This window comes from Necator americanus, chromosome X (assembly GCF_031761385.1).
Source record: "Necator americanus strain Aroian chromosome X, whole genome shotgun sequence".
Lineage (NCBI taxonomy): Eukaryota > Metazoa > Nematoda > Chromadorea > Rhabditida > Ancylostomatidae > Necator > Necator americanus.
Window position 1 is genome coordinate 3359349 of NC_087376.1, and position 15993 is coordinate 3375341.

The window sequence follows — 15993 nt, forward strand, 5'->3', positions numbered from 1 at the left end:
TATTGAAGGAATTTTTCAGTATTAGAGCTGGCGATATCGTTGAAGAAAATTCTAAGATTCTCATTTAAAATTATTTTTTTAAAGAAAAAGCTGTCTTCTACATTTATAGTTCAACTCTCGAGCTGATTTCTGCTAATTTTTAATTTTATCCTTAGTCTCTCTATGCTTTGGGCATTTTTATGAACCGAAATTCCTCGTTATGATTACGACACTTATTCTGACTACCTATTTTCTGTCATTTCTTCAATTCTTTCCAAATCATTTTCGCATCCGTTAAAATAAGTGAACTTCTGAAATCCGTAATTGAACTCTACGTAGGAACCAGTAATGGATCGATAACCTGGTGACATGTAAACGTTGCTCCATTGATAAAAATCTGTACTATGATCAATCACTGAGGTGCGATTGTCATCTCTTCTTGTTTTTCCTTTTTTTTTCGTTTATTTCTCTCCTGTTCAAGAATTATACATTTTCAACGATGTTATTATAGTTGCTAGGATGAAATTTCTTTTCCTGCACTTACCAGTTAAAGATTTTATGGACAAAAGTTTATTAGAATGAAGCTATACAGAGAATCAGTTACATATAATGCAAATTCGCTGATGTGTCCACATCTTGAAACGAATAACAGAACGAGAAGGGGTTTTTTTCTAAGAAAAAAGTACTTTCAAGTACAAGTTAAGCAATAAAGTAGCACAGACGTACACACAAATTAGAAATGATGTCTCGCATAGAAAATAAATGTATTCAATGTTTAATTCGACGCTTCACCCTGAAGGATCTTCACATCCCAAAGGAACAGGAAGAATTGGCAAACAATCAGAGCCTAAAAAAAAACGCGTACGATTCAATATCGAAGAAAAGAGTTTTTGAGGAAAATTTCTGGAAGAAACGAAGGAGAAAAAAAAACGAGTTTTTCACATACCGCACTGGCAATAAGAGTTGAACGTGAAGTATTGTATTCAATAATGAACCAGATGATGAGAGCAGAAGCAATCAGAAAGAGAACGGTACATACAACAGAGTAGATTCGTTCCTAAATAAATAAAAATTAATCTGAAATAAAATAATTTTCGGATATAAATCAATAACTAACCAGTCCCCATGCACCAATGTTCAAAAAGTTGAGGACGAATAGAACAATGTTGATAACAACACAGATGAAGTTAAGACCAGAACAGAATCCAAGACGTCCTTCACCGAAGCAGGATCGTCCACCATACCTTGAAAATAAAACATGGATTAGTGTATCGTTTTCTGAATCTGCATACTGCCGTTATCTCGTCTATCGAATGGGGATATCCACGATTTGTTTCTTATCCTCTTTCGTATATCGATTCGTATCTAATACGAAGGTCAAGCCCGTTCCTATATATTTCGCCCTGATCCACGTTTGTTTCAATCAAACACATGTGGGACTAGAGGGAAGGGTGGGTTGGTTACAGTGTGACGAGCAAGTGTTCAGTGTAACAAGAGAGGCGAAAATAGTAAACAGCCGTAAATCGCCCTGAAAACATCACGTGCGCTCTCATAAAACTTTTGCAAAACGGCATCCTGAAAGTTCATAGAACAAAAACAATGAACATTGAATTGTTTGAAATTCTGGAATGAAGTTGTTTTTGAAAGAAAAAAAGAGAGGTTGTCTTACTTACCATTGTGCACAGAGCAATGAACAAATGATGAATCCAGCAACAATTTGTAGGATCTTGATAATACCACGATTTGTGCTAAGGTAACGTGTGTTCAGTGAGATCTCGCCCATTCTTCTGAAAAACAAAAACACATTGAAGGAGAGAGAGAGGAGGAAATTGTGAGAATTTAAAAATAAAAACGTTAACAAATCCAGAAAACTAGGAATGATGAAAAAAAGGAGAATGATTCAAACAAAGAACACAATGAAACAATGTCTTTTGAGTGAATGAGTGAATGAGTGAATGAGGGAGTTCTGGTTTACAATGAAGGCCAAACGGTCACGTGTTTTCTTTCATAGCATCCCTCTACTACATTCAAGGTCATAACAAACCACAATCACTTCATAAAGATCCAATGTTAGATGAAGGTCATAGGATTCTGGATCTGCGAAACCTAAAATTGAATTGCACAATGATTTCCGAGTACTTTTAGCAAGTGAAAAGAAGAAGTACACTTTTTTGTGAAGCACCAAACAACAAAACAAATCAAGAGGGCGAATAGAGTTGAGTCACTCGGTTAAACAGGTTCTCTCCAGCCTTTTTTTTCCCCGCCGAGTGTCATCTGAATGAATAAGCGTACGAAAAAGTGAGGATGTCAGTTGTCTGAACACAAATCGACACTACGATTGCTTAACGTGAAAAAAAAACGATACGTCGTTGGTTTTATGTGTTTTGAACAGCTGATCCTGACGAAGAATCGTAAGTGTACGTGGATTTGAGATCCGAATTGTTAGGGGTTCACAAAAAGCAGAGATATCACAATATTGAGGGGAGGATTGAGGGAGTGAGTAGATTAGAGCTTGTAACCGCCCGCTGAACCTCATTTTTACCTCCCTTGGGATGATTATCAAAGATTGTGAGCGGGGGGAGCGTGTGTCCCGACCGCCACACGACAACCACCACAGCGATCGTCTCGTCGTCTAGCACCGCCCATTATAATCATGAGGTAGGAGGGGGAGAGAAAGAATCGAGGTTTCCGAAACAAGTTTCTCGTCCAATGCAGCACCGCACCCATTGCGAAATAACGTCGTCAACATCAAGTTGAACACACAAATATCGGCCGTTACCATTGAAAAACATTTGAAAGAGATTCGCTAGTAGCCGAACAGAAACGTGCAACAAAGAATATTTCCTTTATCCCTTTACCGTTCTGTACAAGAATTTCTTTAATGAATTATCCCTCTTTTTTTCAACGCTAACATTGTGGATGTTTACGTACTTCATTCTATGTGGATATTTAAATGCTGATTAACAGAACAACATTCATTCCTATATGAATCCACATCAGATAACAGCACGTTCATATTTTCCAGGAAAAAAATATTCAATGAAATAAATCACTGGGAATCTAGATTTCTGACCAAGAATTTCTGTTCTACAAGAATTTCTGTTCTGTTCTGTGTTCTACAAGAATTTCTGATCATTTCAATACAGGAACACGAATACTAACTGGCAGACATAATTGCTGGAAAAGAAAAAGAACTCGGACATTTCCGTACACATATCCGACACTTATATAACGTACCATAAAGGTCAACGTTATTTGCAGAAATAAGAGATATTAGTCTGCATACTAACAACCCCAGTGAAACGTAAATAAACTCTATCAGAATCTAAACTTTAGCTATAAAAAAAAGTTAAATGTAAACAACCGTTGTGTGTTAGCCGACCAAAACTACTGTTTTGCTCTCGATCCCCGAATAATAAGTCACTACATGAATAGCAAAATGGGTGTTAGAAATGAATACACACCTGCTTATTTTAGACTATACGCAGAATAAAAACAAATAAAATCGTCAAAAATAGAGTATTTCAATTTGTTATTCGAAAAAAAAATTCGAGCATCAAAAAAATCCAATGATTCCACGACTAGGAATTTTTCTTTTTGATAATCCATCATCTTTTGCTGTCAAGAAATGGTGGTTTAAATATAAAGAAATGAATTTGACCAATATTTTTCTCCATAAAAAAGATTACAAAAATGAACGAGGTTGAAATATCTTCGAATTTATAAAATATCCGAGAGAACTTTTTTCTAGAGTTTTTCTATAAAGTGTCCTTGAGAAATCTTTTCTTTTCTTTTTCATTTCTTAATGTTATTTGGCATTTTTATTTCTGGTTTCCAAGCCTTTTTAGAGAAGAAAAAGTATGTTGCCCAAGAAAAAAAAAATTCCCAACGTTGATTTTTAAGATACAGCCGACAATTGCTGGATTAAAAGTGTAAAGGAAAATAAACGAAATGTGTGTGTGTGTTCAGCTGAAAAATTGTGCATGTGCAGCAACGGTAAGCCTAACAATCTTTTTTAAAATGCAAAGAAAAAACTCAGTGGTTCAGCGGAAAAAACTACATTTTGCACTTTTCGGCAACTGAGTGCAAGTAAATTTTCCTATGGGTGAATAAATTCAGGTAAGATAGAGGGATATTCGACTAGAATTTTATAATCCCTCATATTTTGGGATCAGATTAGATTCAAGACATTGCCAGGGATATAAATTTATAGAGAGAATTGAAATGCACTTGTTATAATGAACTTTAAGTAAGTAATGATAATTAGCACTACAAATTTTTGTCTAAAAATTCAAAGTGTGTAAAAATTTTGAGCTAATAAATAATAAGTTTCCCCTCGATAAAAAGGAAATACATCAAATTTAAGTGTTCCACCACATCAACTTCATTCTTCTAACCAAACAGGAATCCTCCTATTATCCGGATAGTTGCGTGGTGCAGCATAAACAATGAAGACATCAACAATTTCTATCCGATTTTTTGGCGAAAGAAACGATAGAAAACACCGTAGAATAACCAGGAAAAAAAACCAGGCATCTATGAGACGTGATTGCTATGTGTATGCCGGGAATTTATGGAACTAGAGTAGCATGAATTGGTAGGATTGTGTCGAGAGTGAGGCAAATACGAGTCACGTATTCACTTCACGCCTACCTCCACTTTTCGACAGAAAAATAGCTGTCGTAGAGTTGTCCGCTAAGCTATTTGAAGCACATGAATCGTAGTGTGAAACGAATTCAATCCAGAAAGCGTGAAACCTCAACGATAAGTCAAAATATCACGCCTACAAGTACTTTTATACAAACATATAGGAATCAATGCTTTCCGTGAATGTGAATCAGCGTTTAAACACATCCACATAGAATGAAGTACATAAACATCCAGAATGGTAGCGTTGAAAAAAAAAATAATATGACTCATTAAAGGACTTCCTGTAGAGAACGTAAACTATGCGGTCTGTTCTTTTTTTCCTCAAATCACCACAAAAAAAAACTATATAAACAACCTCAATCCAGAAAAAATGTTGTAACAACCTCAACGCTGTCAACTATGTTTCCAACCGAATGTATGGGATGTAATCCAGAAAAAGTTGAGATGAGAAATATCAACAGTGTTATACAAATATTGGGGAACACATGGAACACTGTGTTTCTAGAAATCAAGGATAAAAGTATGTCTGAGGATATTTATATGTAGAGATTTTGGAAGTAATCTAAATATTTAAAAGTGGCCATTAAAAGCCTGTTAGCACGAAAAGAGGAGAAAAATCCTCCGTTGATGTGCTCTAATTAAGAAAATTGACCATCCAACCTATCTAACGGTAGAACACCGAATAGTTTCAGTCCATTCCTGAGATAAATTTATAATACATCCTAGAAAATCCTTGGAACCTGTTCTAGTCTGAAATTTCTACAACGAAAACGGAAATGGAAACATTCATACTCGAAAGAGATATGCTAAAATCTGTTGAGCGGAGAACTAGTGAGACAGCAGAGGTTCCCGAAACCCCTCAAATCCGGAAAACACTAAGCTAACTAGAATTGTATTACTTTTCCGTAACAACGACCGCTTACCACGTTACAGTCAGATAACAACGTTGGATAAGTGCATAATAGAACCGATCATATTCAACAACAATCTGGTCCATCCACTAAACGGCGGCCATGGAAAGAAACAGTGGCGTTCGACCCGTGGGAAATCCGGAATCATGTCGCGCAATGTCAACGGCAACCTAATGAGTCGGTACACTATGTTGGTCGCGTAAGAGAACGCAAACATGGCAAAAAAAGGGCAGAGTGGCTAGATCCAAGGACAAAGAGATCCAAGATCTGCGTGCTCTCACCCATTTTGTTTTCAATTTCCTAGAGGTTGGGATCTTACGCCCAGAAACTTCCAAAATAACGTATTTTTTAGCCGCAAAATGCCTTGATTGATCCACGTTACTGTTCGGGAAAAATCCTTTATAAGGCAATAACTGAAGGGTTTTTTAATCAAAATTTTTTAGTATTTATTGTTTAATCGTTCCTAATTAGCCCCTTCTAACTTCAATATTTGCAAATCTCAACGTTACCAGGAAGAAAAAAAAATGTTTAGTAAATCCAGAACCACGAATCCACACCCTCGTTAATCACAGAATTAACTTGCTTAGTGTAAAATTCACCTGAACTAACGTACCATCACTTAATCGAAGCGGCTTTCACAACAGCTACACTTTTAAATGTAAAAAATAATTATTTCCTGTTGATAAAAAATCTATTGAATCTCAAAACAAGTGAAATCACCGACCTTTTTCTGTTTACAAAACACCCATCAAAAATGTGCGCTAGAAATTTTACGCCTCAATAAACATCAAGAGCGACTGCCCCCCACAGATGTTTACGCCTTAGGCGACCGGAATTGTGTATGGTGGAAATGTTGAGGCGTATATGACAACAAAAAAAAAGAGATGAAATATATTCGAAAATTGAATCGTAGCGCTTCAGGCTAACAATCCGTAGAGGGTTCCTTTAAATTACCAATATTTCATAGCCTAGAAAGGAAAGTGGCAAGGTCCATTTAAAATTTTCCGTTACACTTTAGGGTCCGTTAATAAAGTCAACTATTTGTGAGGTACCCTTGTCTTATTTCCTCGTCTTTGACCTTATTGCAGTGAATATTTAGCAAAAAAAAAACGTTTATTCCTATAAAGGAGTAAATTTCTACATACAATAGGACTAATCACTCACCCTCCGTAATAATTCCCTCCAGTGGTGGTACGCGTGACTCTTGTCGTTGTCGTGGTATACGTGGGCATTGTTCACTGAAATAATAAACACTTAAGTTATATATTCAACTGAATGAAAAGAAAAAGTCAATATAACATGTCAATTGAGTTCTCGCCTCAATAACTCAATCGTTGCGCAACATAAACGGGAAACGAAATGGATATCGGTAACGATTGTGGATGTAAAATGAATCACGTACGACGTGTGGGCAAAGTGAAAGTTTTTTTCCCCAACCTCACCATTACATTCACATTTCCACGTTGACAAACTACGGGATTACATCGTTTTTAGAAGAATGCAAAAATAATTGCGATGAACTATTTACAATATATATGTCATGGAGAGAAAAATTTCTAAAATGTAAATTCTAAAAAATGTTAGATGTTAGATTTCGATGTATGAAATGCTACCGTCGTAAGAGTAGATTTAATTAGGATTGCATAAAGCTATACAGTCTTCCAGAATCGCCAAACCAAATATTAAAATAATTAGAAATAGATTTTTCAGGGCATATTTTAGTGCTTAGAATCAGCGAATTATTCAGCTATTTTTCTCGTGGAAAAAACTCCTTGAATTCATCTTTTTCTTCGAAAAATAATCCACAATTGTTATTAAAAATACAAGAATAACACAGAAAAGATATCATACAGTCAATTTTCGGATGCTAACGCTGTACTGGATATCCCCAACGCTTTACATAAACATAGAAAGAGAAGGGTCTTTTAGGGATAAAAAAGGCAGAAATATTGAAAAGAAGCGAATTTTGTATTTAAACATTTAAATCTAAAAAATATTAACAGGTTTCGATAAATACTTTTAATAGATGAATAATAGAAAAGAAAAACAAAAATATTCCATCTAAAAAGTAAAATTATCTATTGAGAAAAGGAATTCTGTTCGGTAGAGTTGCCGAGAGAACCGGTGTTACAATAATGTATCGAACGAATTCAAGAGTAGAACCGAGTGCGAGCGTAATTTTCAAATGGGAATATTTCCGATAAAACGTTACCATGATCATTTTGAATTATTTTCAACGTATAAGAAAAAAAAGGGAACGATAACGAAGACGAATCTTTTCTATTCGATCGATAAAGATCAATGTAGATAATAATACGAATGCCTGGATGAAAGATGGATACCCCCAAAAGACTATTCGATTTTAGTGCATACAAACAAAAAGTGCATATTATTCCATCTATCCTATGACGAGAACAAGTTCTCTGGCACCAGTCAATAGTAATTAAGTGGCGAGAATGAACACAGGAGAAGGAAAAAAAAAGAAAAGAGAGGAGAACAATCTTTTCTCCTCATCCATGAAAGAAACAGACGAACACTTCGTTTGACTCCTCAAAAAATGATCGATAGAAGCTAATTGCTCATTGTTACTGTAGACTCTATTTTCTTTCAAATCTTCGGAAAAAAAGGTAAAATGAGGAACAGATGTCTCATGGTAAATAAACTTCTTTAGATGATTTAGCAACTAAGTACTTTTAAATATTTATTGTCAAATGTGAAATTATAAGAAAGGAAAAATTGATTCTGATAGTTTGAAAAAAAAGCTTTCTAAAGAAGAAAATTTCCTTGCTTTTCAATCTTATTAGTCATATGGAATGTTCCTGGAGTCTTTCTAGTTAATCATCTGTTGTTTTTAAAGCAATGTCAACTAAGAAATTCATCATCGATATTTTCAGGCTTTTACAGAATGCTTTTATCGAAAGGATGCTATGCATTGAAAGTATAATAGATTTTATTTTATAATTATTTGATTATAGAGGAAATTTTTCAGAAAAAAAATGATGTAGCATATAAGTCACAAGTAAACAAATCATTGTATCATTCACTACATTCAGCAGGACTCTTCTACTTCCCCAAAACTGAACATTTTCTTCTTCCTTTCTTTTTTTTTTTTTTTTTGTTTGCTCATCGTCTTAAGCTGTAATCGTTCAACAGCCTCCCCTGACGCCCTCTTACACTCCTTTCTTTTTTTTTTACCTTCACACCCATCCCCTCAGTAGAGAGAGATTTTTACAGGTTAAGTATATAAAATGTGGGCAGGTATAGTGTAGCAGCTACAGGTTCCACTTCGTGCACCATCGATCGGAGGTTCGAATCCGCCCTGGGGCTCACCAAGCCTTTCATCCTTAAGGAGTCGATAAGTTGGTACCAGGATTGTGTGGGAGGATAAAAACACCGACTTGACACATCGGCTAGCCCCCGCAAGTCATTGTGCGGGCCAGTTACACGTTCGTAAACCTCAAACAATTTCTGGATTGAAGTGAACGTGGGGGCGCATCCAAAGCGCATTGATTAGCGCCAGAAACTTTATCCTTTTATCCTTTAAGTATATAAGTAAAGAAGATATTTACAGAGATGTATACGAGAAAATATGTTATATAACATTATATAATACTACTTATATTACTCGATTATTTGATATATTTTATTAGATTATATTATTATAGATTATATTAAGGAAGATCACTTCTAATATGCTTTTAATAGGCAGTACAGTATGCAATAAGTGACATGTCACAGTCACATGACAGAAAAATAGTTCAAAAAAATACTGACACTCCAGCAATGTTTGAATTATTATTAGAAACGATTAACTTTGCGGTAAAATGTAAACAGGTTCCTATTTGTGTTTAACAAATCCTAAGCGGGAATGATCAGGATCAATAATGTTTATTTAAAATTGGCCAGGAAGCTGACGCTCAACAAAAAAAAAACAACAAATTACTGGAACTTCGGTATTACCATGCAATAAACAAGTGAATGAAAAATTCTCGGCACAAATCGGATCTGGCAGCCGGAATTGAATCCCAATCGAGCATATACGGGATGAACGTATGAAAATCCTTTATTGGCATGGTCAAATAGAGTTGGTTGTGTGCACTGTGTGGAGGGAAATGAGGAGGTTGAGACGGATGGAGAAAAGGCTGCAACAGGCAGCATTTCCGATGAGTCATAGCGGGGGGGGGGAGAAAAATCGGCAATATGTTAGGAACGTAAAGTGCGATGGAGAAGATTGAAGGGGTTGTTTGAACATCCAGAGCTTTTCAAATGAAACGCTGCATCATATTCTGGAAACATATAAATCCTAGGAACATTTTGTCACGTATCGAATATATCCCATTGTTCATCCTCCCCTCTCTAATATACGCCTTCAATTCCAATAGCATAGCAAAAAAATTCCAGAACAAAATATGCGGTAATAACTTGATCGCTTAAATTTTTTTTAACGTTTTCGAGAATCCTATGAAAACGATTATTCATTTATTTATTCCTACATACTAGGAGATCATCGATCTTTCCAGAAAGTTTCCACCTTGGACAAACAGGTTCATTTAAATTTTTTCGTCGTGCATTTGAATTGATGACGGTTCTCTTCTGACAGCCAAACGAAAAATTAACCAAGAAAAAGAAATTGATGAGTTCGCCAGGAATTGTTCTGTAGTCAACGATTTATATGGAAATATATTTCGAGGATGTTCCTCTTCATTTCTTCGTTTTTCAATTTTTTTTTCTCTGGTTTCTTTCTTGATTTTTGATGATCAATGTGGTTTTCCAGTAATATTTCTTTCGTAACCAACTATTCCGATAATATTCCACGATTGTTATTTTCGAAACTTCCAGAACACTGTTTCTCCAAGTAATTTACGCTAAAAAAAACGAACATTTACTCTTTTTTTAACATTTAATAGGTGACATAATAATGACTATTCGAACGAGATCGAGAAGGACTGTTAGTGCAAGTGAGCATTGCTCCGTAAAAATGAATGTTATTCAGCCGTTAATAACGAGGAGAACTTTTACAATAACAATTAAAGGCAATGAAAATGAGGAAGATGAAAAGAGCAGTAAACGAAGAATAAAGTGTTCTTTTCAAATAAGTGGTTTATATTGCTAAGAATAAATTGCAGTAATAATCACTTGATAGCAAATTTAATGAGGATTACAATACTTCTAAGACAGTAAATATAGTTTACCACACTAAATAATATAAATAAAAAATACTAATAACTAATACTAAATAATACTTATATAGTTTATCACAGTAAATATAGTTTATCAAACTTGTTTTTAGAAATAGATAAATCGGTTAAATATTACCAATGAGAATAAAAATATGTTGCTGCATTTATGCAAATGGTAGCGAGGATCTCTATGACAACAGTATTCCCCTTTTTTTGAGTTAGTGAGTGAAACAATGAGTTCAGTTTCACCGCAACAAATACATGCTAGGAATCATCAACTAATTCAAAGAAATCTGCGATGCGATTTAAACCTTACAGAGCCGGAAGCAAGTTTCCAGTTCCATTCGCGTATAAATGATTCCATAGAATCCATATTTAATCCCAATCCATCGTCGCCGTCGTCGTCCCCCTATTCTATTACTGAATAGAGAAATATTTTCTATTCAAGAGGTTACATTTTTAATAGTACTATGGTTAAAATAACTAACATAATTATAATACCATTACAAAGACTACTCAGCTACTAAGATGCATAATTTAAGTCGATTTTTCTTAGGTTTATGAAAGAAATATCCACCTCTTGTAAATCTACATGAAAATATGATGAAAAAAACAACAGAAAAAAGATTACGGTAAAAAGTAGATGAGTCATAAATTGAGAGTTTCTCAATGTAGAAACCGCACCCATCAATCGCATTAGAAACGAACAATGGTTACCGTAAAAAAATGTATCTTGACCTTGCATTCCTTATTCAACTGAACCAAAACAACCATGGGAAATTATTATTCTGGGAATCATCGCCAATGTTACCGGAAAACTAGTACATTGAAATAGATGAACAAAATAATATTCAAAAATATTTCTACTACTTCAAAAATGCGGAAAAAAAACTCCTATATAAAAATTATCAGTGATAAAACTGTAAATTCTACAATAATCCCCCGTTATTGTTTTATTCATCCTTTTTATTTTATTATTTATTATTATTATCTATATTTTGTTATATTATTACTTATATTTTATTGTGTTATTATTTATATTTACTTATTTATATTTTATCATTTTTTATTTTTATTTTATTTTATTTTTTAGAACACAACGTCTATACGCATTCTAATTACATGTAGTCACTCTAAACAGACAAAATTGTCCTTGAAATATCACCTTGTTCGGTTCCCTTATTTTTAATTCTATCTTTCATTCTATCTTTATTTTTAATTTATGTACACCATTTATAAAGATAAATTAGTAATCAACATTCCAGAAAACATTCAAATATTAGCATTCATAGCTGTGGTTAACCAAAAATATCCCTTCAATAGTTTTAAATCGTGGACATCTGAAAGAATTAGCAGTGTTAAACGTGAATTCATTAAATCTATGGATTATTTCTAGACAGATTTACTTCTTTGTTGACCTTGAACTTACTCTGACTTTTTGTTTCGTTCAAATAATTGCTCAGATGCAAAACGATATCATTTTTGACAGTGAGAGACAGAAAAGAAAAAAAAAAGAAGAAAAAAGAAAGAAAAAACTTAGCTCCGAATTCATTCGAAACACTCGGATATTCGAACCAGGAACATTTCAGGTAAGCTTTGAAAATTAGGCAAGATTTCCACGATCTCTCTATAGCTCAAGTGAAATACATATACTAGTCGCTCGAACACTTGAACATTGGAACAAATCCAAGAAATTGTAAAAATTCTTCCTTACATCCTAATGTTAGGAGAGAATATCTAGGATTTGTTAAAGATACCAAAGATTCATCTAGGAAACCAAAATCATACAAGCCATACAAAAAGGAAGTCCAAAGCCGATTTATCACGTACAAATGAAATTTCTTGTCCGGATTTCATCATAATATCCTGAATAAAGCCTTTTAATGTTTTTATCTCTTCACAAACAATACTAGTCTCATTTTTCTGAACGTTTACACAAAAGATAAACAATTTTTGCCCTTTATGCAATTTGTTAACCAAAGCGTTTGTCCTGATATTGCCCTCGGATAGTATACTAATAACAATGTAGTCAGAATGTTACTTCAGAACTAGATGTAATTTTTCTTGGAAAACATAAACTGAAAAGGAAACTAATTAATCGTTTCACATATAGAATCTTTCTATTTGTGTATTTCTGGATTTACAGCAGCGACCATTATTTTTTATATCTCTTATTCGCCAAGGAAGGCACACAAGAGATAAGTGGAAACCTAAACAGGTTTCCTCGACATGAAGTGGAGAAAGTAGCACCTAAATTTTAACAAAAACGGAGAATTTAGGGAAATTTGTAAGGATTGATTTAGAGTTGAAGAAATGAAGGGAATATTTACTGGTTTATTTTTCACCTTTTTTTTATCAACAATGACAGCAACATGTACATTTCTTAAGAAGAAAACAATGGAATCAAAAAAAGTACGATTCCCTTAAGTTGATTCCTTCGAGAAATAAGACTATTTAAAAATTTAAAAATAAAAATTTAGAATTTTCAAGAAAAATATCCAAAAAGGAATTAAAATGTGAAGGGAGTAGCGCTGTTTGCGTAGGAGAAATCCTATATTACATTCACATATTCAGCACATCTGTTCCGTACAACATATCCCTAAAAAGTTTCCCGACAGGCAGTGTGAAGTCAGAAGAAAAATCCGAAAAATTGAAACTTCAGGGAGAAATAGGATATGGCACATTGTATCCGATCATCAAGTACTCTACTCTCATTGACAAATGTCATTTCTCATTGAGTTTTCTGATTTTTTCCATGAATTCTGTACTTTACAATTGTAAGCCATGAATTCTGTACTTTACACAGGTTTGCACCTGTGCACCACTAGAACGGTTATCCTTTTTTCTGTATCCAGGCTTAAAGGGATCACCCAAGGAATCTGGGGTGGTACGGATTTCAGGTGCGGTATTCTTATACGGGATAGTAGATTACGGAGAGGAGGGTGATTCTGTCCATTTCTTCCTAATTGCCGTAAAAAACGGCCCGGAAGATGCGGCGCGTGCACAAGGCTGGCGCGCTCCAATCGATCTCGTGGAAAATAGCGCGCCGGGACGCTCGAAGCCGTATCGTCCAGGCCGTTTTTTACGGCAATTAGGAAGAAATGGACGGAACCACCCCCCTCTCCATAGTCTCTCATCCCGTATACGAATACTCCACCTGAAACCCGTACCACCTCAGATTGGTGGAGTGATGCCATTAAGTAAAAATTTCTTAAATTTAGTGGTAATTTTATAACACACCATTGAAGAATAGTATCCAAAGGTGGTTATAAAGAAAAAATCGTTTCCAATTCAACCGTCGTGAAACAGGGAACAACGATCAAACGTCTGCAACTAACAAGCGCAAGTTTTCAAGTAAGTGATTTTCGGACAAGGCCAAGAAATTCGCAAACTATCGCATCACCCTCGTTCGCTTAACGTTCAAAGATCACATTGTAAACAAGTCCAAAACATCGAGGGAAAAAAACGTTTATGATATAAACAGATAGGATCACCATCAACAAGTTTGCGAGGGAATAAGAGGAATTCGAAGAAAATTTTATAACAATGAACCCTACATATATATATATATATATATATATATATATATATATATATATATATATATATATATATATATATATATATATATATAATTGTGTTAAAAGTACAAAGTTTATTAAATTTCAAAACTCCTATACATATGGTTGTTGTCAACCAAATATACGTTGCATGGGATTCCTATTTTGAATTTTGTTGATATCAATTTTTACAAAGTGTTCAAGAAAAAAAGGACACATCAAATGAATAATTAAGCAAATAAGTGAAGAAATGAGAGTTTAGTTTACCTGAAAATAAGAAATCAAATAAATTAGGTTTCTTTTCACCTCAATAACGGAATAAGACAAGTTCGTAAGGGAGAACTGGCAGCAAAATCGATATTATAGACTAATAAACATCTATGGAATGTTAACAAACGACCATTTCTTATACGAATGGCAGTAGGTCGTTGAACGATGCACCTGTTTACGTTGTAAAAATCATACGAGAATAGCGGAATTCATACCGTGACCCGTAGAAAAATTCCCTTTCGTTTAATATAAGTGTAGATTTTGTGCAAAGAATCTGGAATTTGTTCTAATTGTAAAAATTGTCGAGAAGACCTAAAAGAACATATTTTGCTAAAGAAATGTTTTCTGGATATCTTCGTCTTCCAGTTCCTTGCATGTAGGTAGTTATCCGTCAATATGTAGATCAGTTCAAGTTATCAATATGTAGTCATGACGAGAACAAAGGAAAAACAGTAATACTTCCAGTATTTCATGGAAAACTAGCAGAGATTTTGAAATCAACACCTAGAATTCAAAACATTAACTGAAATTGAATCTAAACTGAGCAACCTTAACCTGAATCATGTTTGATGGTACTAGTAGAAGTGAAAAAATTGCAGAAAGAATAGCTGGTCCCGCGAGGAAAAAGACAACGGAAAGATAAAGGCATGAAAAAAGAAGGTTTCATCCTGAAGAAGCACTCATTTCGTTCAAAGTCGACCAAAATTTAATCGCATTCTTTTGACCTACTCTTACACAGAAACAGTGGGACGTTTTCTAAGTAAAGGATACATTAATATTCCTTTTATTTACATCAATGTTCAGATCACAAAATCAACTTTTATGTTTCAATGTACTACCGTAAAGGTGCACTACCCTAAGGATTAACTGAAATTGAATCTGAACTAAGTAACCTTAACCTGAATCGTGTTCGATGGAACTAGTAGAACTGAAAGAATTGCAAAAAGAATTGGTGGCGCCGTGAAAAAAACAACGGAAAAACATTGACACTAAAAGAGAAAATTGAGAAAATTCAAATTTCATAATATGTTAAAATGTAACTAAAATAAGAAGGTTACATGTAATTCCACTTCAATTTGTAAATCGATCAGAATGTCCTCTTTTTCCTCTTTTTCAGAAGAAAAAGCATCTGAAAGGGAATGAAAGGATAGAAATCCAGGACCCAACGAATCAACAGATTATCCATCAATGATCGCAAACAGGAAAGAAACGATACGTGCTGAAGTAGAGCGGGACTTGTCAAGGATTGCTGGATGTGGTTGAGTGAGATCAAATGGAATGGGACACTTACGAATGCATGAACATTATCCTCTGCACAGTGAATTTAGTCATTTCATTTAAAATGAGGTTTTTTTACTCCATGAAACATTAACATTCAGTGAATTTGAAGGATTTTTGAGAAAAATGGAAAAATTAGAATGAAAATGAACCATCGGAGCGGTT

At 34.3% G+C, this 15993-nt stretch overlaps 1 protein-coding gene across 1 annotated transcript; it reads right to left on the minus strand.

The window, feature by feature from the left end:
* Positions 1-754: 754 nt before the first annotated feature.
* RB195_021369 (uncharacterized protein) lies at positions 755-6772 on the minus strand (the record flags this gene model as incomplete). Its single annotated transcript, XM_064208078.1, has 5 exons — positions 755-826; positions 926-1036; positions 1097-1223; positions 1653-1766; positions 6705-6772. 5 exons carry the CDS (start codon positions 6770-6772, stop codon positions 755-757), a joined length of 492 nt encoding a protein of 163 aa, XP_064063959.1.
* Positions 6773-15993: the final 9221 nt, after the last annotated feature.